This window comes from Balaenoptera ricei, chromosome 10, assembly GCF_028023285.1.
Source record: "Balaenoptera ricei isolate mBalRic1 chromosome 10, mBalRic1.hap2, whole genome shotgun sequence".
Taxonomy (NCBI): domain Eukaryota; kingdom Metazoa; phylum Chordata; class Mammalia; order Artiodactyla; family Balaenopteridae; genus Balaenoptera; species Balaenoptera ricei.
This window is the reverse complement of record NC_082648.1, coordinates 81,101,165-81,127,739: the sequence shown is the minus strand read 5'-3', so window position 1 is coordinate 81,127,739 and position 26,575 is coordinate 81,101,165. Positions and strand designations below refer to the sequence as shown.

The 26,575-nt window shown below is 37.7% G+C and overlaps 1 protein-coding gene across 2 annotated transcripts; it reads left to right on the top strand.

Annotated features, from left to right (window-relative positions):
- The first annotated feature begins 634 nt into the window (after window positions 1-634).
- Window positions 635-25,035, top strand: USP44 (ubiquitin specific peptidase 44). 2 transcript variants are annotated; one of them, XM_059936696.1, is made up of 6 exons: window positions 635-703; window positions 11,719-13,210; window positions 15,973-16,168; window positions 18,608-18,716; window positions 23,584-23,789; window positions 24,638-25,035. In XM_059936696.1, exons 2-6 carry the CDS (start codon window positions 11,789-11,791, stop codon window positions 24,835-24,837), a joined length of 2,133 nt encoding a protein of 710 aa, XP_059792679.1. In that variant the 5' UTR covers window positions 635-703; window positions 11,719-11,788; the 3' UTR covers window positions 24,838-25,035. The 2 variants fall into 2 exon arrangements, with proteins under 2 accessions (XP_059792679.1, XP_059792680.1); XM_059936697.1 differs by lacking the exon at window positions 635-703 and adding an exon at window positions 921-965.
- Window positions 25,036-26,575: the final 1,540 nt, after the last annotated feature.

Genomic DNA, 26,575 nt, shown 5'->3' with positions numbered 1-26,575 from the left:
GGTGACTTTCGTGTCCCTTACCTCTGATTTCTCAGGGAGTTTCCCATTCTGGAACCTTCCTTGCCCGACTGCCGTCTGAAGAAGCCAAATTCAAAGCAGTCGCCGCCACTTGAGCTCACACGTGAGTGCATCCTCGAGAAGGAAACGTTTTCTTGAAAACTTTCTACGCCAATTTGGGCAGATTCTGACGACAACGAGGTTGGCGCGCGTTTCTGTCAACCAATTCGGCGCTGAGTGGCAGAAATTCTATGAAGGAGTAAGGACGCCCCGGGGATATTGTGCATCTCGCTGACTGGGAGGAAACACTGGATGCCCCGTCCCAGGCCCCGACAGCTACGACAGGTGCGAAGCCCGCCCCGGAGGAGCTTCTACTGCCCGCGCAGAGCCACAGGCGGCGCCGGGGGACGTCCATCCCCTGACACCCAGTCGGAGCCCGGGCGCGGGTTTCCCCCTCAGAACGGCAACCCACGGGTCCGCAGTCGCCACGCAGCGCGGCCCGCCCCCTTGGGCCCTCCGAAGGCTTGGGAGGGGAGGGCGGTGGGGGAGGGAGGCGGGGTCGGCCGCGGCGTCACCGCTGACGTAGCCGCCCGACCGGGCCGCCGCCGCCGCCGCCGCTGCCGCTGCTGCTGTCGCCGCGGCACCGGGGAGCGGGGAAGGGGGGCGCGGGAGACGAGCGCTAAGATGGCCGCTCCGGCTCGGGCTGGTGAGTGTGCGTGAGAGGCGCGCGCGACTGCGGCGGTTGGCTGAGCGAGGCTCCCTGCTGGAGCAGAGATCCGACGGGAGCCCCCAGGGCCGGGAGGCACTTAGCGGCGTTTTCCCGCCGCGCAGGGCGCAGGGGTCCTGAGGGAGGGAGAGGGGGCTGCCGACGGACTGAGGGGAGCGAGCCTAGGGGCTCGTGGAGGAGGAGGCGGCAGCAGCGGCGGCGGGTCTGGCGAATTTAGAATTGGCGCCTCTGGGAAGTTAAGGTGGGTCGAGCGATGCCCTGGCCGGTGCCGGCACCTCATGAGTCCCCGGAGATGCTGCCAGGAGCGGCGTCCCCTGTGGCCAGGGTCACCGCGTTGCCACCCTGCGCTCGGCTGGGGGCGGGGGACGAGTTGGGAGAAGGGGCAAGATTGGGGGACTTGAGGGGATGCAGAGGGGGAGTTGTGCCCCGACCCGCGTGCCGGAGCGTGGAGGAGATGTAATCGCGAATCTGATCGCGTATCTGATGCGGGCTGGGGCGCTCTGTGGAGCTGGCACTGTCGAGATAAAACCGCATCATCCTCCTGGCTCTGAGTGCCGCCAAGTGATGCCCGAAGCGCCCCTGGGATGCTTTGGAAGGGCGGTTCTAGTCCTCCATTTAGAAGGAATGTCTTGCCTTCCCTCCATTGATCGGGTCGCGGCACTGCCAGCACCTGCTGCCACTTAGAGACACTTGGGATTTTTGAATACCAGCTTTCTAAACCATTCCCGCTGGCCTTCGGGGAAGGAATGCTAATAGGCTAAACTTTGGGGGGCATAAAGAAATGTGTCAGCATAGGGAGAAGAAAATGACTGCTCAAGTTTACGAAATAGTAGGACTCGCCCTCTCTCCCACCCCCGCAATAAAAAAGAAAGTGAAACATGGTAATTGTTTCAACTTCAAGTTTGAGCTGTTGTAAATTCTACTGGTAACTGGATAATTTCTTGCAGTTTTAATTTTGGAAGTTAAAAAATAAGCAAGTCTTGAGAGAGCCGCTTTATCCTCAAACCCCTGCTCCCCATTTTTAAGCCTTAATTGTCAGATCCTGCGAGTAACGGGGTTGTGAAATTAGCATAGAAATACGACTTTCAGGCCCTGCACTTGAATTCCTTATTATCTGTTAAGTAGCTGCCTGTGGGGTAAAAGTAGGGGGGTGGTAATGTTGGGCCTGGAATTCCATTTTGAGTTGTCTTTAAAACCAGCTTTAGGTATAAACAAGGAAAAAGAATTGGCTGTTCACTGTGATCAAATTCGGAAAGCCAAGCATAAGTTAAGCACATGTTTGTAGAATATTTCATAATCACAGTGAGATTCAGTACTCAGTTGTCTTAAAAGAGATGAACACTTTGTATTCTTGGAACCCTAATCTTTTTATCCTTAATTTAGCGTCTCAGGCCATTTGAAAGAGATTTAATACATTTTGTCTCATTTAGCCTCTCTCCCCGGCACTGCCATTTCTCTAGCTTTTTGTGTCCTAGCCATTAATTTTGCAATCAGTAGCAGATTTTTCAATCCAGTATTTGTCATTGTAGACTATTCATATTGAAATTTAGACACATTCTGATATTGAACAGTTCAATACATACATTGTAGAAAGTTGCAGTGTTTTGACTGGTTTGATTGTGCATAAGTCTTATTTTTCGTTGAAAATATTAATGTCCCACATTTTTTTTATTTTTTATTTTTTTAATGCTATTCTTGTCTGCTTACATTCTTTTTATGTATGTATGTATGTATGTATGTATGTATGGCTGTGTTGGGTCTTCGTTTCTGTGCGAGGGCTTTCTCTAGTTGTGGCAAGCGGGGGCCACTCTTCATCGCGGTGCGCGGGCCTCTCACTATCGCGGCCTCTCTTGTTGCGGAGCACAGGCTCCAGACGCGCAGGCTCAGTAATTGTGGCTCACGGGTCCAGTTGCTCCGCGGCATGTGGGATCTTCCCAGACCAGGGCTCGAACCCGCGTCCCCTGCATTGGCAGGCAGATTCTCAACCACTGCGCCACCAGGGAAGCCCCCACATTTTTTTTTAAGATTAAAAAATTTAAGTGATTGGTGAATCCGCATTTAGTGTAATTTACAATGATAAACTTTTTGGAATATTTAAAATGGGAAATCCGTTGAAGATTTGGGTTAAATGTTTGAAGTATATTGTTTCTACCCAATTCTCTTTACCCCCCTTTTTCACATAGTTTTTTTCTTGCACTCCAAAAAGAAAGAAATAAGGTATCATATATACCTCTACCAAACTTTTCCTCTACACACTTGAATCTTACTGAGTGTTATAGCATTGGTGGTACATAAGAGGATTTTCTGCTTGTTGGATTGTTTGAGGGCAGAGTCTGATTGTATTTTATTTGTAACCCTAGCACCTGACTTACTGCTTAACATGGAGGGAAAACCTCTGTAAATGTTCGCTCAATTGGGTTTTTGGATCGTACAGAAGTACTGGGAAAGGCAACATTTTGGCATCTTGGTAGCAGAAAAAAACGTGCTTTGAAGTTTTTCTCCTTCCTGGCAATGTTAGCCAGAAGGAACATTGCCAGATTCTAATGGAGTTGTCTGGTTGAGGGAGATTAGAGAGAGGCTGAGAGCATGGGCTTAGGAGTCTAATCAAGATAGGAAATGTATGCCCAATCATTTCCTGAATTCAGTAATGGGGACAATTTTGCCATTAGGCACAGCCCAAACAGGTGACAAGTAACTAAAATATAAAAGGATTCTACCAATACTGGCTTCTGACAAAGATTACTATAAGAAGTACAATTGATTTTTCATAGCACTTTCAGACATCATAAAAACTTTATTATAAGAAATTCATTTTTAATGGAGTTTTACATGCCATAGAAAACTAATTTATAGTCCAAGAATATACTTGTTAGGCCAAGTCATATATGTACTAGAATAATAGTCTGGCCATTTTACACAAAGTATTTGAGCTCAATTTACTAGACCCATGGTAGAATGCTCAATCTTTTTATGAATGTTTCCCCTATTGTTATGAAGTTAGCTGCAATAGGTTGATGTAATGATAAATATTCTGGAACAAAATTGCCTGTGAATGAAATACTTGAAAGTTGTGGTGGGTGAGGAAATCAAATAATCTGGCAGCAGAACTTGCTTTTCAGGAGCTTTTTCTTAGATGGTCAACTAGATACAATCTCTGTGCCTCAGGAGAGGCATGCTAGAGACCTGAAGAAGGCCCAGGGAAAGAGTATCCTTTATTGTTTAATGAGTTTCAAGCAAGATCTGGGTAATTATAGATTCTAGATCTCTAGAGGAAGAAAGAATAACCAGAGCCTTTCTAAGGATAAAGGAAAGGAAATACATCATGATTGACAAGGAGAGGTGCCAAAACACATAATAGGCATAATAGCATACCTAAGACGGAGCAGAGAGAGTTTGAGAGCCCATTGTGTTTATTCATTCAATAATTTATTCATTCAAAAATATTGAATCCCTTTATATGTACCAGGTACTATGCTTGACCCTTGACATTTTATAAACATCTCTTAAGAGAACAGGGTACTATGGTGGTTCCGTGAAATAAATGGAAAATTGAAAACTACTTATAAGGAGTGGGTAAGGTTTGCCCTAATTACTGTGGATAGTTATTTTCATTCTTATCCAAATGCATGTAAAGATTGTGGTGGTTAGTAATTCCTAAGGCCTACTTCCTATTGAAATTGCCATTTCCTCCTATCTTTTATCATGGAAAATAACAAATCTTCCTACTTTTAATAGCTTCTAGAGGATCTGTTTAGGTTATTTGGTACTGTTAAAAGAAAAATAAGTTTTGTTACAAAAATTATCTTTGTTAAATAAAGATTCAACATATGCCATCCCTCTTGGGAAGTCTCGAGAGAATTTTCTTTAATGAGATAAAGATGGTTACTGTGACAATTTTATTTAAATATTCTACTTTATGCCCAGTGGTACATGTTTTTTTCTTCAATAAGAATATAATTTATATAAGTATTTATATAAAATGCGCATACCCATTTCCTATGAAACAATAGCTCATATCCCAGTTATGAAATGTTTTAAAAATTAAACTTATTCACCATGTGGTCATTGATATATAAAAACATTTTAACAAAAGATGTGTGGGAAATGGCTGGTCATAGATAAGAGTAGAAAAGTACATATTGTGCCACAATTTGAAAACTCTTACATGCCATGTTAAGGAGTTTGGATTTATCATGTGGTCTTACAAGAGTTTTAAACAATCCTTTGACAGCTGTAAAAACTGTGCCTATAAGACACACTAGGCATTATCTGAAGTGTAAATCTTATATGATGATTATTTGACTAAGTATGAACTATGAAAGAGGGAAGTTTCTTAATAGAGCATGATGATGTTATATTAGTGACTATTCAGATTTTAAAGTACTCTTTCTAGAAATGTATATTAACTATTTCCCTCATTTTATGTCACTTTTTAAAATAGTAATTTAGTTTGGCTATTTTTGTGTGTTTGTTTTTCATGGTAACTTCTAGACTTCCATAAAACATTTTTAATGAGAAAAATCTGAAAACTATGCTACTAATTGCACTGATTAGAAAATCTAAATTACTTTCATATAACTGATCTTTGGTACCTAACCTCTTGTAGTTTCTATGCTTCCTTTCTAAGTGTCTTCTAAAGAAACTGAGGTGGAAAGTGAGTGGTCAACTGAGAAAGATCATTATGTTAAAGATAACTAAAAATTTATAGTGGAATGTTCCTTTTTGAAGTAAAAAATTAGTTACCCTTCTAATTTTTCAGTGATTCTTATAGCTTTTAGTAATACTTATATTTGGACCACAAATATTTATTTAAAGGGTCACTACATGTCATACCAAAATTTAAAATACCCCAGTTAGGGTTGGGGAAGTATTTCTCAGTTTGCTTTTGTGTAAGATCTATTTTGGGCATCTGGAAGCATGTAGGATGGGACAAGACACATGGTAGGCTTTGGTTAATAACAGAGGAAGTAGGATAATGACATCACAAACTATCAGGAAACTGCCTTAGCTGGGCAAAACGGTCACTTGGTTAAGAGGAGGAGGCAGTTTTGGTCACTGGCGATCGATGACTTTCTATTCTTAACCACTGATTTAAAAGCCACAAAGAAAACTGAAGTGAGCCTGCAGTTAATACTAGTTGACTGACTGTGCCAAGAATTTGGTAGCCTGAAACAGTATGGCTATAGAACCTAGAGGATCTTCATAAAGCCCTTACCTTTTTTTATTAAGGAGATAAAAGATGTTTGAGAAGTAGTCCCTCCCTTACCACAGGGAACCTACCCAGCAGATAGTTGGCAGAGTAAGGATGTGCACACAGATAAACCCAAGGATTCACATTTGGCACAACTCAAGGCTTTTAGGAAGTTAGGAGAGAAGAAGATTTTCTTAACTAGAAATACTTTATGAAGGAGTTGGGCCTTGGAGGATAGATAAAATTTTTTAAAGGTGGAAGTGAGGGAATGAGGAAGATGAGTTCAGGAAATGAACTGGAGATTACTCCTTTTGGCTGGAGTGCTCATGACAGAGGGGTAATAAGATGAGGCGAAGAAGATAGGCTGGAATCTGGAGAATTTTGAAAGCACGACTGGCAAATGTAAAGTATTTTTTTATTGCAGTATTTGAAAAACTGCCGTTTAGTGATTTGTGACCAGCATTTTCTTTTTAAATGAAATAGAATAGGAAATATCAGAATACATTATTTTTATAAGGATTGTTTGTGAAACTTTTGCTCCAGGTATGTGTGTTACATGTGTACACACATTTACTGGAACCTGATGTAAAGTTTCTAAGGAGTCTTAGTCGAAGTTAGAAATCCACTGCTTTACTTGACTATGAGGAACAGAGGATTTTAAGTACAAGAGTTAAAGGCTCAAAGCAAACTTGAAGATTAATTTGGCAGGATAGTACTATGAAGGAAAGCGAGAGTCCGGATGATGGGAGACCAGTTTGGAGGTTACTGCTGTGCTTCAGAGTGATTTGTCCATAATGAGAATGATAGTTCTGGAAATGGAAAGGAATGAAGACTTGGGGAATGATAACCCTACTATATATGACAAATTGAATGTTCGCATGGAAAAGGTGGGAGGGAGGAATCAAAAAAAAAAAAAAAGTTTAAGATTTCTAGCCTGGGTACTTGAACGATAATACAGTATCTTTAATAAGAGAATATTGGAAAAGCTAATTTTGTGAAGGCAAGATGTATAGGTAAGCTGAGTTGAAGTGTGCCTGGCACTGGTTCAGAAGGGCTAGGTCTGAGGATAAAGACTTGGTAGATGGCTATCTAGATCTGACCATTGAACCTCTGCTGGTAGAAAGGATTCATTACAAGAGGTTTGAAGAGCCATTAAAATAGATTCCACAGAGTCCTCACTGTGTGGTAAGTATAAGCAGTTTTGTGCTGTCGAACCGTAACAAGTTATATATTTTACCTGTAATCTTATTTGATGTTTGTGTGTGATATAAACCTTTGAATATAAATGCCATATCTAATAAGATCTTACGTTTTATTTCTCTTCTAGTCATTTTAGCTTTCTATTTTATAATTGCTTTAATGGTATGCTAACTGTAAAATAATTAGGTTTCAACAAGTCAAATACAATTATTTTGTAAACTTTAGAGATTTGCTGAAGGAAATTGTAAAAATAAAGGTGCTTGTTCATTTATATGGCATGAAAAGTTTGAATGGCTTGAATGGTTTTCTTTGAACAAATTAAAATTTTTATTGTCTTTAAGCAGTGAAGAATGACAAAGCGAAGCTTTCAGAATATTTATAAATCCATTTGTCTTTAAAATAGGTAGCATATCTGGTTTAAAAAAAGCCATTTCATAGCTATTAATTGGAATTTAAAGTGTGAAACTTTTTAAAAATATGAGAAAATGATATAGGTAATTTTAATCTTTATATATAGATTTCATTCAAAACATCTTGACTATTTGTATATTGCTATTATATATAGATACAGGTAATATTTTACCAGAATCTACATGGGGGGTGCCAAAATGTTTTGTTAACTCTCTATAAAATGAATATACTGCCCCAAATCACTTATCCTATCTGCTGGAGCCAAACAGAGCTAATACATAGCTTCTCAGCAGTGGATTAGCAAATGAAAAGAAGTGCTCTGAACCCAGTAGAGGAAAATAGGAAGTGTCAAGAAATACTCCCATCCCCCTTTCTTCTCTTCCAAGCTTGTAGATCTTTGTGTGACGAGGCCCCTTTGGGGTACTCTAGTAACTGTCTCTGAGCTGTGGCTCCGGGCAGCAGAGCAAACTGGAGATCTCTGGTGGCAGCAGCCTGGCTCTCTAGCTCCTGCTTTCTTCTCTGCCCTTTGCTTGGTCGTCCACCCCCTACTGGTTTCTTTCATAAATAGACTGAGCAAGTGGGCCCCCTACTCTAAAATATTAATCTCATGATCTGTCATTCCACCATTCTGGTTTCACTTCTTTGGATTTTTTAGAAGATTTTATCTGAAAGATCCCCTTTTAAAATGCAAATACCCCTGGGAGAGGTCTGACCTTAGTCCTCAGCTAACATCTTAATTATCAGTTAGTACCTAAGTTTGCCTTAGTACGCATTTGCCTGAGAAGAACCCCTGGCTAAAAGTGATAAAACTAGAGGGAAGCTAGCATTTATAATATTAATAGTAGTAGTAGTAATACTATTATTGTTGTTGTTGTTGTTGTTGTTGTTATTATTATTATTGGCAGGTAAGATGTACTAAGGGCCGTATTATTAAGTGCCAGGAATTGTTGTAAGTGCTTTACAAATATAAATTTCCCTAATTCCCTCATCAACCCTATTGATGTTATTACTACTGTTATTTTACAGATAAGAAAACTGAGTATGTGGAACATAAATAATTGTCTATGTCACGTAATAAATGCAGCCGAGTGTTAGACTCAGGCATTTGGATTCCTTAGGGGGGTTTTGCTGTGAGACCGCTTCCCTGCTATATTGCCTCTCAGAGAGATGGCATCTGATCAACATTTCACCCTTTTCACAATTTTGCATCAAATGGAATTATGCTATTTGATTATAGGCCACTTCCTGTTGAAGGTTAGGGGCCTTGCCATCATCTAAATAGATTTTTTAGTAACAACTGTAACGAAATAGGAAAATTCCTTGTAACTAAGGGAATGTATTTGCAGGATATAGAGGAGAAGGAAGTAAAGAGGCTAGTCTATAATCTAGCACTATCTTTCCTATTTAAAACTTATTTTGGGGAATTTAAAAATATGGATTAATAAAATAATTTGTAGTCCTAGTACCCTGAGATAACCCAAAAATGAATGAATGAATATATATGTGTATATATACATATACACATACATGTGTGTGTGTGTATATATTCTTTCTAGGTTTTTTTTCTTTTGAGCCTTATTTTCTGAATGTTCTGCAAAGTGTCAACTCATACCACCTCTTTAAAATTTTAGAATGAAATAATTTCCCTTGAGTATAAATAAACAGCATTTCCCACTTCATCTCTACGAGAGATTGAACTAATAATTATTGTCTATGACTTGCCAGAAACAAATGTTTAACTAAATTATCTCTGTGTTCTTTATATGATCCTTTCTAAGTAAAAGTAGATAGAAGAGAACCCTAGATTCTTCACTTAATCTCCATATTGAGTCAGTTCTTTCAACCAGTGTTTGGTCAGCACTAATCTACCTCTGCTCCTGTCTTTGCTTCAGCACTGCTACAGCTTTAATTTCCTTGTAATATCTGGAGCAGTAGAGTCTCCTTTAATTACTCATCCCTCCTCTAGATCTGCCGTTCAGATCCCTCTGTAACCTACATATCTGATTGTGTCATTCTCCTTTATAGAATTCTTCAGTGGCTTCTTATTGCTCGTATGCCCTGGAAGCAGGTTTTGAGGATGACTGGGGCAGGGAATTCTCCAGGTCCCAAGTAGCAGTTTAAAAGGGGAGTTTGAGATGTATGCTTGTTCCACATCCCTTGACTCTGCTGACTCCACCTAATGAGGGCCAGGCAGGGGCCCTCTAACGTGTCAGGTCTGGGCCCTCATTGTCTGGGTCTAAAGGCAGAGTGTGCTGCTGCTGTGTGGACAGTAAACTTTCGGTGGCAGCAAGGATCAAAGCTGGGAGACCATTTAGGAGCCTAATTGCAGTAATCCACTTGATTGTGGCTTGGTCCAGGGTGGTGGCAGTAGAGATAATAAGTAATCAGATTCTAGATATATTTTGAAGGTAGAGCCAAACATTCTCCCTAAAGGATTGATGTGGGGAGAGAGAAAGAGAGGAGACAAGTATGATTCCAAGATTATTAACCTCAGTACCTGGAAGGATTTAGGGTAATGGAGCATATTAATCACTGATGTCTTACTTTTGCCATTAGCAGCTATTGTTGAATGCTAGTTCTAATAAAATACTATATTTGACCAGATTTTGGACCTCAGGAAATTTTGAGGGAAGAGAAGTGAAATGTGTGCAGTTGTGAGGGCTGGGGCTGGCAGTCTTAAATCTTTATTCAGCAAACCCGGTATCTAAAAGTTAAGACATTGGTGGTGGGCAGGAGTATCTCTGATTGCTAGGAGATTTTACAAAAAAGAGGTGGGAAGAAACCAAAAATCAACTTTACCTTTGCAGTTTTCTTAGGGCTTTGGAGGCAGCATCTGCAAGTAACATTGAAATTCATATTGTCTTGCTGTCCTAAAAAATTTAAAGCATTGATCATGCTACACACAATGTTCTGAGTGTTCTGTATCTAGGTCCCCACCTGCAACCTAAAATTTGGGTTCAATTTATGTTAAATCAATGAAGAAAATGTTTTGTGATTCCCTACTTTTTAACTAGATTTCATTTCACTCTTTTTAGGTTCAGGTAGCAGATGTGTTTCTTTAACTGATAAAGGAACAAGTTTCTGGGTCAGAATCACATTTGTTTTATTATGTTAAGTTTCTTTGGTGTGTGGGTTTGTTTTTTGGCATAAGCTTCTAATTTCAGATAATGCTTAGCCTGCCAGAATGTAGAAGTTTATTATATTGCCACTCACTTCATATTTTTCCTCTTTTTTCTTAATTTGCTTATACATCCTCGCACATTCCTGAGAGTCTATTCAAATACAAAGACAGAATGAGAGAATGCTTTTCTCTTTCCTTAAGGCAAACTGTCAAGTCTATCAAATCAGACTCTATCATTACAGAGCCATGAATTAAAGGTCATTATTGGTTTACTACTGGAAAGCCAAACTTTAAATCGTAGTTAATTAGAATATTTAGTAGTATTATTTAGTATTATTTAAATAAATAGAATGTAATATTGATTTGTTCACTATAGCTATGTGTCAGATAAATATTTATTGTTTACTGGGCATTTACTATGTGCCAGATATTTTGTTATCTCAGTCCGTTAACAATTCTGTGAAGGTGGTATGATTTTCCCTGTTTTACAGATGAAGTTTAGAGAAGTTAGAATATTTGCTCAAATCAGACATATAAACAGTATGTGGCAGAGGTAGCATTCAAACCTAAGTTTTTCTACTTCAAAACCCATGCTTTTAACTATGATTATATTTTAGTAACTCCACTTAGGGCTCTCAGAATATAGACACCAATGAGATGTATTTGGGTCTTGCCAGTCCCAATTTTTAAGAAAATGAATATTTTTGTAAACTGCCTTCAGACTATTGGATAAAAGGGGATGTGAAAAGGGATCGCTACCCATTCTTTACCAGTAGACGGTGGCATAAAATTAAAAGCAAAGTTTTTAAAAGGAAGCATCAGAGAAAGTAAAGTGATGTGTGTGTGCTTTCAGAGCAAGGTGGATGAAAGATTAGTGAAGTTTAGAGTAAATGAAAAGTGAGAACTGCCTATGGTATTATGACAGGCAGCCCAGATATTGGGAGCAGAGAGAGCAATTTTATAAAATTATTCCTGGAAAAATAAAATAATTCCTGGAAAAATACCTTGTGAAAAAGAAAAATATTGGCTTTTTGTTTTTCTTTTATTAAAAATTGACATTGTTCTGCTTAGTTTTCAGATGCTTCAAATGTTATGAACAGAGACTTGTTTGGATTATGTGTTTCTCAGCTAGACTAAATAAATGCTAACAATGGATAAGTGCAAACACATTGGGCAGTTGCGGCTTGCTCAAGACCATTCCATCCTCAACCCTCAGAAATGGCATTGTGTGGACTGCAATACAACTGAGTCTATTTGGGCTTGCCTTAGCTGTTCCCATGTGGCCTGTGGAAGATATATTGAAGAACATGCACTCAAGCACTTTCAAGAAAGCAGTCATCCTGTTGCATTGGAGGTGAACGAGATGTATGCTTTTTGTTACCTTTGTGATGATTATGTTCTTAATGATAATGCAATTGGAGACCTGAAGTTACTACGAAGTACATTAAGTGCAATCAAAAGTCAAAATTATCACTGCACCACTCGTAGTGGAAGGGTTTTACGGTCTATGGGTACAAGTGATGATTCTTATTTTTTACATGATGGCACCCAATCTCTGCTTCAAAATGAAGATCAAATGTATACTGCTCTTTGGCACAGGAGAAGGATACTAATGGGTAAAATCTTTCGAACTTGGTTTGAACAGTCACCCACTGGAAGAAAAAGGCAAGAACAATTTCAGGAAAAAATAGCAAAAAGAGAAGTGAAGAAAAGACGGCAAGAATTAGAGTATCAAGTTAAAGCAGAATTGGAAAGTATGCCTCCAAGAAAGAGTTTACGTTTGCAAGGTCTAGCTGAGTCCACCACAGTAGAAATAGCTCCTGTTCAAGTACCACTGCAAACCTCAGCATCACCAGCAAAAGATAAAGTAGTATCTACCTCAGAAGATGTAAGACTAAAAGAAGCCAGTGACTCCTCTGTTAAACGAAGGCCAATAGTAACTCCTGGTGTAACAGGATTGAGAAATTTGGGAAATACTTGCTATATGAATTCTGTTCTTCAAGTGTTAAGTCATTTACTTATTTTTCGACAATGTTTTTTAAAACTTGATCTGAACCAATGGCTAGCTGTGACAGCTAGTGATAAAACAAGATCATCTTATAAGCATCCTCCAATCACAGATACAGTATATCAAATGAATGAATGCCAAGAAAAAGAAACATGCTCTGTTCGCTCCAGACATCCAAGTTTATCATCAGGACTAAGCGGTGGAGCATCAAAGAGTAGAAAGATGGAACTTATTCAGCCAAGGGAGCCAAGTTCACAATACATTTCTCTCTGTCATGAATTGCATACTTTGTTCCAAGTTATGTGGTCTGGAAAGTGGGCCTTGGTCTCACCATTTGCTATGCTACACTCAGTATGGAGACTAATTCCTGCTTTTCGTGGTTATGCCCAACAAGATGCTCAGGAATTTCTTTGTGAGCTTTTGGATAAAATACAACATGAACTAGAGACAACTGGTACCAGGTTACCAGCTCTTATCCCCACTTCTCAAAGGAAACTTATCAAGCAGGTTCTGAATGTTGTAAATAACATCTTTCATGGACAACTTCTTAGTCAGGTATGGATTTTTTTAAAACCTTATTTTCATCTTGGGGAATTCATAAAGTGAAGCCTAAAAAAATGCATATTCTCTGTATATCTAGTATGTTAGCGCTAGCACTGTTCTCAGGTCAAAATTGGTCACTTTTACAATGTATGAAGAAGTCGCTCACCCTTACAGTTGCTTCCTTCATGAATCATTGGAAGTAGTTTTACATCCATGGTATTAAAGCTTTTTGATGGGGAGAGGGAATCAGGAAACAGAGTTCTTAGGTTAATAGTATTGCATTCGTTCTCTGAGGGATTGAGAAGAGTTTAATCCCACAAGGAACAGATTTGAAGATACTTTTGTACTGGGAATGGATTTGGTGTACACTTGAGAAATTTCAGGGACCAAGGAGTAGCCCTGGAGGATTTCCTATAGAACCTAAGGGGGCAGGGTTTGAAAATTTTTAACAAGTAGGTAGCGAAATTTTAAGATAAATAAATATGATTTCATCTAGAAAGATCCTAAATGGTTTTCCTTTATGTTAATTACACCCACAAAAATTTCCCTTGTGAAAGTCACAAAACCAGAATCTTCCATCTAATTACTGATTCTCTAGAATGAGTGGACTTGTTGGTAGACTATTACTAGACATCGGCTCTCTACTTTTCCAGAGCATAGAGCTTTAAAAAAAGTTTATTCAAAATTGAGTTATTTGTAGTGAAGTGGATGGACCTAGAGTCTGTCATACAGAGTGAAGTAAGTCAGTATGCATATGGCTGATTCGCTTTGTTGTGCAACAGAAAGTAACATAGTATTGTGAAGTAATTATTCTCAATAAAGATCTATTAAAAAGTTTATTTGCAAGAGGGAGGAGATATGGGGATATATGTATATGTATAGCTGATTCACTTTGTGGAATATCTATGAAGTTTATTTCCCTTCATATTTCAGAAATGTGTAGATTCTACACTGTGTCAATTAGTACATAAGAGTTGTGCTTCTTGTGTTGCATGCAATTTTATTTTTCCACCATCTTTCTCTGTCATTTTTAACTTTTTATGCAAAAGTTAAAATACACAATTATAAAGAAAATTATATATACCATATAGAAAATCTATATGGTACAGTAAATCTATGCAGAAGAAAAATCATCCCTTAGTACCATAACTCCACATAACGCACACATAAAACTATTAATATTTTGGTATATTTCCATCTAGGTTTTATTTTTCTTCTGAATATTTATACATATTTTCCCCCCTAATTGTATGGTCATGTTGAATTTACCTGCTTTTTTTCACTTTTTCATTTAATAATGTAAGGATTTTTCATAGTCATCAAAATATTTGATCATTCTTTTCACAACATTTCAGTGTCCATCATATGTATATACCATAATTTATTTAACCATTTCCATATTGTTGACTTGTAAACTGTTTCCAGTTTTTCCATCATTATAATGTCACGATCAATTAATACTGTTTTTCTAATGATTTCCTTAGGACAGAGTCCTAGAAGTAGAATTACTTTGTCAAAATTTAAGACTTTTGATACTTGGCTGCAAATTTCTTTCCAGAAATTTACCATTTTATATTTTGAATAGTGCGAGAGTGGTTATGTACTTGTTTTTTCCTTTATGGATGAATTTTGAAATTAATAAAAATTGTTATGCCAGCATTTTGCTTTCTTCCTTTCAATGTGTAATAAACACTTAAGAAACTGGTCATCTCAGGAGATTCAGAGGTTGGAATGCCCCGCCCCACCCCGCCCCCAAATTCATGAAACTGTTCTCAAAAGGTCAGACCACGGTCTTAGTGAGTCCCCAAACTAAACACCAGGAGTATTATTTTCTTTGTGTCAATGTGTTAAATCTAAAATCTACATTAAAATTGGCCTCTTTATTTTTTTGTTTGTTCCAGGAATATAGCTTTTATGAAAGAGTTTAGTGATATTTCGTATCATGTGTGGATTTTTAGATCTATAGAGTCTGTCTTCAGTTACGGGCAGTGTTTGTTGGCATTAAATCCTGCTGAATGCTTTACTGAAATTATTATTCTTTCCTTTTCCAGTTACTGTATTTCCTACATAAGTTGTTAGAAAGGCCTCATATTCTGTGTGGTTCCTATATTTTGATGAGGATTTTAATGTAGTGATGTTTGCTTTAAGTGGGAGTATTTATATTATATGTATATTTATGTTATATGTACTATCTTTTGAAATTATCAGTTGGTAGGGCTTCAAAATATGTACTAAATATACCATATATAAAAATATACTATATTTTAAAATCTGTATATAAAAATATACTAATAGTATTTTACTTGTATCATGGTTAAAAGGTTATAGGGATTTGGGGAGAGAAAATCAATCAGTGAAAGATGAGGAAGGAAAAAGGGCAAAGAACCTCAAGTCTAATAATCTAAACACATTAAATTAAATGCATATAAATATATATCATATATATTATATATGTATAGACACACATACACACACACATATATATACACACAATGGGTATATAACTGAGTCCACGGTTTGGTTTTCTACTAAATTCAGACTTGACTAATGCCCTTGGAGCTTTTCTAATGCCTAGTAGTTAAAGCCCATCAATGCATAATGGGTTTATGGAAGAAAAAAATTATTCCCTGAAAATAATATAAAACAGATTATTCAGAATTCTGGTAGTACATTTTCAGAAGAAGAGCTAATTTACTGGCAGTGACTTCTAGTGAAAGGAATAAATATTTTGACAGAAGGATTGTAATCTGAGAAACTAATATTTTTATTTGCAGGTTACATGTCTTGCATGTGACAACAAATCAAACACCATAGAACCTTTCTGGGACTTGTCACTGGAATTTCCAGAAAGATACCAATGCAGTGGAAAAGATATTGCTTCCCAGCCATGTCTGGTTACTGAAATGTTGGCCAAATTCACAGAAACCGAAGCTTTAGAAGGAAAAATCTACGTATGTGACCAGTGTAATTGTAAGTAGAAGCTGTATATTCTCTTTGCTTTTCTAAGGTTAGCAAAGAGAAACACAAATGAAGGAAGCTGGAATAAATTCCTTTAGCAGCAGGTATAGAAATAAACTGTTAGTTTATCAAAAGAAACTTGGCTGGATAGTTCTACTTTTTAATTGGCATTTGTGAACTATATGTTTGTTTTGCCTTATTGATGACATTAAAATTTTTTTGATCATATAGTAAATTATAGAAAGGATTCATAAAATAAAATTTAAATTAATATGTGAGGGCAGAATAAAGTAGCAAAGGGGAATAGTAAAAGGTAACCATGTTATTTAGTACTGAATGAAATGTTTGCTTTATGAGTCTTTGCTACATATCAAAACATTGATATATAGATAATATCTGTATGTGTGTGTGTGTGTGTGTATACATGCTTATATAATAGGAAATAAGACATATAGCTGGACTACTGCTATGGACTTTTGCTTCATAAAAACAAAAATTTATTCAAAAATCATCTACTGCCCGTCTCTTCTATATTAGTCATTGTTCTAGTTGCTGTGGATAGAGGTAAGACACTTTCAAGATGCTCACATACCTAATGGAGGAAACAGACAATTAAGATCTACTATGATAAGCTCTCTGATAGAGGCAAGCCTAGGAACCCAGCACTGGGGGATGAAATAGCCATTTCAATTAAAGAAGCATCATCCTCCAGGCAAACGGTATATAAAACCACATCGGATCTTCTGTGTCTTTATCCAGTTTCTTTATCTCTGTCGAAGTGTACATGGCATTTTAGTGTTTATACTTTATATTTGCAGATATTCTCCTTAAGCTCCATGTCTGAAAAAATGATTCTAGGGCTTTAGATACTAAACTTCTAAGGTAATATAAAAGAAACATTGGCTGTTCCAGCATTAAAAAAATGGCACATCAGTTGATAGTATTCTAGAACAACTTATACTAACATTGTTTTCTGTGTGCTGCCTAATATAAAATCTGTTAATTTATAGGAGCCTAAGATTTATAAGGTTAAAAGAAAATAAACCTTTATCAAATTTGTACAGTGAAGTATTTTTTTTCTTGGACATAAATGTGAATGGTCCTAGATGCTTTCATCACCAAATCTGGGAGTAGAAAGATATGAATAAATGCAGAATATGGCTTTATAACATGTTTGTGTGTGTCTCCTGGGTCCACCAAATAAGGGCCTAAAAGAGCTGCTTTAATTTAATACATAATGGCAAATGTTTAAAATTATAATTCAAGGAGTTAACATCGTTTCTCTAGCTACACTTGGACCATGTATTTCTGGATGACAATCCAAAGGTAGGTCCTCGACATTCAGCAGCAGCCCGATACCTGGATCTCAGGGGCATAGACCTGGAGGAAAGGCTTCTGGTAGCAAGAGGAGATGGGTTAGAGGACAGCCTCATGGTGGGCTGATTCTACTTCCTACATGAGAAGCAGCTGCTGCTACGGCTGGAGTCACAGTTGTTGTACAAGTTGAAGAATAGCTCCTGGACATCAAGAGCAAATTTTGGTAGCCAATGGCCCAGCCAGGACAAGGTCCATAGGTGGACCTCTAGAGAAGCAGGGGGGTAAACAAAAAGAATCCTCAGTTCCACTTGTTTAAGATTTGGTACTAAAATAGCAAGATACTGAGGGAGACCTCAGATGCTGAGCTAGTAAAGGCTTGCTTTCTTGGGCAGTGCTGGGGTGGATCCCCAGGAAGCAGGGATGGGTGTTCTTGGAAGGAAGGTCCCATGCCCTGGGGATCCTGATTAGCCTCAAGAAATGAACTGACCATGAAACTTTTTAATTAGACTTTGGTAAGAGTATATTAAAGTATGTTTAGGGAGAGTTTTAACTTTTCCTCTTAGTTGGCATAGCCAAGTCTATTTAAAAATATTATAGCACAGTATCATTCTGTTGCCTTATTTTCAGGATTATATTAAATCATGTACAGTATATATGGGGGATTGGTTCCAGGTGCACCCACTTTTATACCAAAATCTACCGATGCTCAAGTTCCATAGTGGGTCATCTGTATCTGCAGATTTCGCATCAGCGGATTCAACCAACTGCGGATGTAAATTTCGATCCATGGTTGAATCTGTGCATGCGAAACCTGCAGAGGGCCGACTGTACATTTATTGAAAAAAATAATAATCTGCATGTAAGTGGACCCATGTAGTCCAAGCCTTTGTTGTTCAAGAGTCAACTGTGTTTATTTGTTTACATGTCTGTATACCTTGACTAGCTCATAAGTTTTGTGTGTTTACATGATTCTAAGTGTCTTGAGGGCAAGGCCATGCCTTTATCTCTAGCACAGTAGAATGCCTGTAACGCAGTAGATGTTTAATTGATAATACATGTCTGAATTATTTTGAGTTTACTCAGCTTTTCCTTATATCCTTAAATTTGCATCTCATTCTGTCTTTAATATCACAGCAAAGCGTAGAAGGTTTTCCTCAAAACCAGTTGTACTCACAGAAGCCCAGAAACAGCTTATGATTTGCCACCTACCTCAGGTTCTCAGACTACATCTCAAACGATTCAGGTTAGTAGTAGAATAAATTTTAATACTTGGCTAGATGACTTATCTACTTCTGTGTTTTTTTTTTTAAGGGAAAAAAATTCTGTCATTGTCTCTAGCCCTAATCAGAGACACCATGTTCAATAACTATCCTTGATTATCTGCCCTTGCAGAATGCATTGCTGATCAGCAGACCCCTCACATTTCGGTCTGCTAGTATCATTCTCCTTGTAAGTCTCTGCTTATAGTGTTTAATATTCAGCATATTTTAGGTATAAAATTTTTAAAATTTAAATCTATAACTTGAGAGGATTTGATTTGAAAGTACTCAGCATATTTTAGGTATAAAATTTTTTTAATCTAAATCTATGACTTGAGAGTATTTGATTTGAGAGTATTCAGCATATTTTAGGTATAAAATTTTTTAAATTTACATCTATAACTTGAGAGTATTTAACCCAATTGCTTCATGCTTGGAAAATATTTGAACAATGGTATAGCAGTTCAGTTCCAAGCAGTTAAAAAAAAAGCAAAAAACTTTAGTCTTCAGAAATATATTTAGATCAATTAGTTGGCAAATCTGTTGGTAAATCAAAGCATATGGTATCATACCTTGTAATAACCATGTTTTATATTATTTTATTTATTTATTTTTGGATGCGTTGGGTCTTTGTTGCTGTGCATGGGATTTCTCTAGTTGTGGTGAGCGGGAGCTACTCCTCGTTGCGGTGGGTGGGCTTCTCGCTGTGGTGGCTTCTCTTGCTGCGGAGCACGGGCTCTAGGCACGCGGGCTTCAGTAGTTGCAGCACACAGGCTCAGTAGTTGTGGCTCGTGGGCTCTAGAGTGCAGGCTCAGTAGTTGTGGCACACGGGCTTAGTTGCTCCACGTCATGTGGGATCTTCCTGGACCAGGGCTTGAACCCGTGTCCCCTGCACTGGCAGGCGGATTCTTAACCACTGCGCCACCAGGGAAGACCAATAACCATGTTAACTTGAGAGTTTATTGTTCTCTTAAGAAATGAGAAGTTACTTTATGTGCTATAATTTGAAAACTATTGAGATCATGTTTCTTGTACATATGAGTTGTTGCCGGTTTCTTTCTTTTTTAAATTAAAGGAATACATGTTAAAAAAAAAAAATTCAAACATTACAGAAGGTAATGTAAAAGCCCAAACTAAAAGTACCTCTTCCTCTCAGTCCCACTTCCCAGAGATAATCACTGTTAATGGAAATAACTGACTAAAGTTATTTATTTAAGCTGTTAAAAGTACGGTTAGCAGATACTATGTGAGTGCTTTTTAATGCCAGATGTTGTTTCATATTCTTTGGGGAATATAAGGTAGGATTCTTTTCTCAATAAGATTATAATCAGGCATGCACAGAAATAATGGTGAAGTAGAAATATCAAGTATCACAAACTATATACAAAATGATTTATCACCGCCTTGGAGAAGGGAGTTAGGCAAAATCTAAACATTCCCAAAGCCTCTCTAATGGCATAGAGGACTTTGTATAATTTAAATCTCAGTTCATATTTCATCTCTTTAGAGAGGACTTCCCTGACCATCCTATTTAACAGTAGCACCACCCAACCTTCAGTGTCACGTTACCTACCCTATTTTTGCTTCATGGCCAAAACCACTATCTGCAATAGTTTACTTATTTCTCTCCCCACGAACAGAAACTCAGTAATGACAGGGATCTTGTCTTTTTCATTCCTATATTCCAAAGCCTAGAACTGAGTACATAGTAGATGCCCCAAAATATTAAGTGAATGAATGGGGTGTATACAGGAGGAGGAGCACTTTAGCCTGAGAGCAACCTGAACAAAGGTATGAAGGAAGGAAAGGGTGTATAACAAAAGGTTTAGTGAAAAGTCTGGTGAGACCTGCCATGGTGTGTAAAATCAAGTGGAATGAAAACAGGAAGATTGTTAGGAGGTGAATATTGTTCAGGGCTAGGTAGCAAGGGCCAGGGAGCATGGAGAGGTGAGAACATATAAGATAACATAAAGACAGAATTGAAAGGACTTAAATTTCTGGTACTTAAATTGGTACTTAATTGGCTACTATAAATTGTTGAAGGACCTCCTGTTCTTCATAATTGCCTCTTTAATCTGCCATATAAAGCTCACCTTAATTTAAACCTATTTGACCCCCTTCCATCTTCTGCCCAAAACATTTTTGACACTTCATGCCATATTTCTGATTCAGAGACCATTTTTATGCCGCCTTTACCACCACATTTATCTCTTTCCTTTCTCTTCATCTATTCAAAAAGTACTATTGTATTTGCCAGTGTATACAATACATAGGGTATATAAGATAAAAGGGAGAATGGGATTGGGGAGGGGAGCCCGAGAGCTTTTAAGAAGCATAAGAAACAACATTTCTAATACCTTAGAAGCTCCAATGTGTGTGCCTCCTAGTCCTATTCCCTCTCCCTCTCAGAAGTAAACCATTATGAATTTTGGGTATAGTGTTATCTTGTTTATCATTTTACTGTATTTTATCAGCAGAAAAAACCATTGGGTACCCACCTATTGATAGAAATGAATATTTTTTGTTTGTTTAATTTTTATTTTATATTGGAGTACAGTTGATTTACAATGTTGTGCTAGTTTTAGGTGTACAGCAAAGTGATTCAGTTATACATATACATATATCTATTGTTTTTCAGATTCTTTTCCCACATAGGTTATTACAGAGTATTGAGTAGAGTTCCCTGTGCTATATAGTAGGTCCTTGTTGATTATCTATTTTATATATAGTGGTGTGTATAGGTTAATCCCAACCTCCTAATTTCTCCCTCCCCCCGTATCTTTCCCCTTTGGTAACAATAAATTTGTTTTCAAAGTCTGTGAGTCTGTTTCTGTTTTGTAAATAAGTTCATTTGTATCATTTTAGATTCCACATGTAAGTGATGTCATATAATATTTGTCTTTCTCTGACTTCACTTAGTATGATGATCTCTAGGTCCATCCATGTTGCTGCAAATGGCAGAAATGAATATTTTCTAATTAGATAACTTTTAAGTATTTATTTAGCATAATTAAATAATTTAAGGTTTGAATTTTATGGTAAAATAAAAGGGAGATAAAGTGAGAATGACAGGAACTTAGGTTAAACAAGTCCCATTATTTTCCATGCTTGGTCTTCCATCTTTACTAAGATTAAAGGTACACTGGGGGACTTCCCTGGTGGCGCAGTGGTTAAGAATCTGCCTGCCAATGCAGGGGACACGGGTTCGAGCCCTGGTCTGGGAAGATTCCCACATGCCGCGGAGCAACTAAGCCTGTGAGCCACAACTACTGAGCCTGTGCTCTACAGCCTGAGAGCCACAACTACTGAGCCCAGGTGCCACAACTACTGAAGCCTGCGTGCCTAGAGCCTGTGCTCGGCAACAAGAGAAGCCACCGCAATGAGAAGCCTCCGCACCACAACGAAGAGCAGCCCCTGCTCACCGCAACTAGAGAAAGCCCGCGCACAGCAAAAAAGACCCAATGCAGCCAAAAATAAATAAATTAATTTTAAAAAAAAAAAGGTACACTGGATACAGGATTTTTTTATACATTTAATAGGGAAAGATTGGGATATGACTTCTAGTCCAGCAGATGACATAATTGCAAGTCTCACCTTTAGTTCCATACCACATTTTACATCATACTAATAAGCATTTTCACATTTTTTTCCTTCATAAAACCTGTCTATATGCCCCTCTCCCTTCTCTACCTCCTACTGTCTTAACCTCATGTTTTAATACTTTTTTAAACAATTTATTTTATTTATTTTTGGCTGCATTGGGTCTTTGTTGCTGCGCACAGGCTTTCTCTAGTTGTGGCGAGAGGGGACTACTCTTCATTGCGGTGCACGGGCTTCTCATTGTGGTGGCTTCTCTTGTTGCGGAGCACGGGCTCTAGGTGCGCGGGCTTCAGTAGTTGTGGCACGTGGGCTCAGTAGTTGTGGTTCGCGGGCTCTAGAGCGTAGGCTCAGTAGTTGTGGTGCACGGGCTTAGTTGCTCCGCGGCAGGTGGGATCTGCCCTGACCAGGGCTCAAACCCATGTCCCCTGCATTGGCAGGCAGATTCTTAACCCCAGCGCCACCAGGGAAGCCCCAATACTTTAATACTATATTTTCATCTGTCTCTCTTTTGTCTCTGCACCATACCACCCCAAGTTGGATTATAATCTCTTGAAAGAACTAACATATATTACATTATTTTCCCCCTGTAGCACCAATTCATACTATGCATAAGATGAAAACATTGCTTTACATACATAGATCCCGTACTGGGAAGCATGACCAACAGATTGAGAAACTGACAGTACAGGGACATTTTTTGAGTTTTGTCACTAACAGGTGTTATACTGATTTACACACAGGTAAGGGTCACAGTTTTTATTTTTTTAGTATGAAGAGCTCTGAAGTGTTCTGAGGAATTAGAGGTGCCCTGTTTTGTTTTTTCTCCACCCCTGGCCAAGAAAGGTCCAGGTTATGTCTCCCAGGAACAAACTCTAGGTTCTGGGACATCCTCCTCAAAGTATGGACAAGACAGTAAAGAATTAAAAACCCTTTGGTGTCTTGAATTTCTCTTCAAAGGGGGAAAATGCCATAGTGCCATGTTTTTCTGAAAGTTAATTTTCTTCCTATACTGTCATCTAACTACAGAAGCCAAATAATTTATTTTACAACCTGACTGTACCTGTTTGGTAAATAAGCCTATATTCCTCTATTTATAGCCAACTTTAGCATTGAAAGGATTTTCTATTTACACTATTTATTATATATATGATTGTACTCTACGCTGAGGCCTTCTATTATTATGAGTTTGGACCTAGTATGTGGTTATTTTCCCTTGATTTTGTTGATAATTTTACCCTGATTTGTTCGTAGGTGGTCAGGACGTAATAACCGAGAGAAGATTGGTGTTCATGTTGGCTTTGAAGAAATCTTAAACATGGAGCCCTATTGCTGCAGGGAATCCCTGAAATCCCTCAGACCAGAATGTTTTATCTATGATTTATCTGCTGTAGTAATGCACCACGGGAAAGGATTTGGCTCAGGACACTACACTGCCTACTGTTATAATTCCGAAGGAGGTAGAGACGAGAAAAAGTATTTTATCTTGGGTTAGACTTTTGGAAGCCAGAGTTCAGGCTTTCGGGGTTTCTAAACTGACCACTAAGTAATCTTAAGCAAAGCCACTTGACCTCTTGTTTTCTTTCAAGAAGAATGCTTCTGCAGTATTGTTCATAAAACACAGGGGGATTTGTGCAGAAAATGGGATATTTTATGCAGGATTGCAGTAGTTTTGACTTATAAGGGCTGAAGGGATAAAATAGTAAGGATGGTCTCAATAATTAAAAGTCAGAGAGTGCTAAAGGCACACTTCCAAGAGTAGGTCCTCTGTTTACTGGTTTAATTCAGTTACTTTCATTAAAGAACAGAGCATCTAACGAACTGGGGGATCACAGATATTTGGAACAAACTTTGAGTTCAAGTTCTAACAAACATATAAAATTCACTTTTACTTACTGCCTCCATGAACCTTAGAAAAAAGAGGTATGGACAAAAGGCCCAAATAACCCATGAAGGCAATTAATTTAACACTAACATGAGTTGTACACTATTTGCTCTACAGTATAATTACCAGCAAAGCATTAACTGGTAAGATTATACCAGGAATTAAAGCTAGTGTCAAGTGAACTAATCGGTCAGATTCTGTAACTTCAAATTACTTCTAGGATAAAGGTAGATAATTCCAGTAATACATACTGCCCAAGCTGTATTTCTAATTAAAAGAAATAAATTGGCTAGACAATTATTTTCCCTTTGAAAACAGCTTAACTCTCACTGAAACTGTCTTTAAATCCATGTTTTCATTTATACTAGAAACTTCTAAAGTTCCTTTGTAAATATTAAGATGTATTTCTGTGCTTCACTCTAGGGTTCTGGGTACACTGCAATGATTCCAAGCTAAGCATGTGCACTATGGATGAAGTATGCAAGGCCCAAGCTTATATCTTGTTTTATACCCAGCGAGTTACTGAGAATGGACATTCTAAACTCTTGCCTGCAGAACTCCTGTCTGGTAGCCAGCATCCCAATGAAGAAGCCGATGCCTCTTGTAATGAAATCCTTAGCTGATCCAAAGACAGTGGGGCTTTCTTCTTGTGATTTGTATATATACTTTTTTTAAAAGGGCTGACTTAATTTTAAGCTTCATTGTTTTTATTTTTACTTACTAATCAGTGCACACTATGTTTACACATTTTGTATCTAACTACAACAAATCTCTTTTTTACAGACGAAGTTAGCATAAGTATATGTGTATCAATGTCAGCAGGTAACTAAACTTTTTTCAAGTACTTGGGAGTTTTAAACTTTTAGTGTTTACCTCAGACTGGTGTTACCTCTTTTATATTTTTATGTCTTAATTGGCTCAGATCATGAATTTGTGCAATCGTCTACTGAAGAAGTTCAGGTGGCATCATTTTATACATTTCTTATTTATCTTTTATAGCTATTTTCTATACAAATTCTTATCAGACAGAATATTAGACTTTCTTCACTAATAGTCTTACCAAAAAAAAAAGGGCATTTCTTTCAGATTTGTATACTGAAGTCACCTTTGCCTCCTAAAGGGAGTTAAACTACTACAAAGTGAAATATCAAGGTATCACCTAAATACTCATCGATCACACTCATTAATATTCCTGAGGCTATGTGTGTTACAGGGCTCAGAACAGACATTATTTTGGTTATTGGAACTTCCTTTTTTCAAAAATTTATTAAGTTTTAATAATTGTTCTTTATTTGGCATAGTCAAACTGTATACATATGAAGATGACAGCTTTATAAATAGCATGTTTAAATGACTTCAGTACTATGGACATGAAAACAATGATGGCCGAGACTTATAATAATGATTTGTCTGGCAGCAAATAGGTTTGTCCAGATTCTAATAAAGCAGTCATTAAAAAACTGAATGTAGCAAACAAACAGTATATTATGATGTAATACAAGTACAGTTCAACTTGGATATGAGTTCATTTTATATATTTAACATTAGATCTCTTAAAGCTTTGTACTATATTGTATCTTGAAATTTTTAGTTTAAAGGGATAAAAATAAGTCTTGAGGAGAAAAAAATTGCATAGGACACAGAAGATATTGGCATCTGGGCAAAATATTCAGTATCTCATTTTTCTAAATAACTAAAGCCTGGATTAAGTTACTCTTGCTAGGATTATGTGAATACTAAGAGCCTCTTAGATATTCAAACACTGGGCCCTGACTTTTTTAAAATTAAAAATTACACTTGCATTTTATTAAAAATATAGTATGTAATACTCTTTGCTCTTCCCTAACAAGCTTAAAGTCCTACAGCTGCTAATTTAATTTTATTCAGAAATATGAGAATCCACTAACCTCTATAGATGAGCTATGGTAAGATCTTAGCTAAGTGTTAACCACTGGAAGATCATTTATCTTTTTTCTCAAGTGGGTTTTGCTTGCAGGTTGAAATCATTTGAGGCAGCTGATCATGAAGTGCAATGAGAATTTATCACTGAACAGACAAATCAATCATTCATGCCAAAACTACAGCTCGAGTATTAAATGGCTAAGGTTTAAAATCATTCATCTATTAAATACCTATGCAAGTTGTTACCTCAACTGTTAACATTATTATACCTCATTAAAAATTTACTGTGGTCAAGATACCTGAGTCTAGCGTTTCTTAATGTCAAGGATTACTTTATACTTAAACTGCTACACGTTTTAGTACCTAATTTTAGTGGAACAGTTAAAAACAACTCTGAAAGCTATGTTGTTTACAATGGTATAGTTGCTTGTTTCAGTACTTACTTCAATGTAAATATAT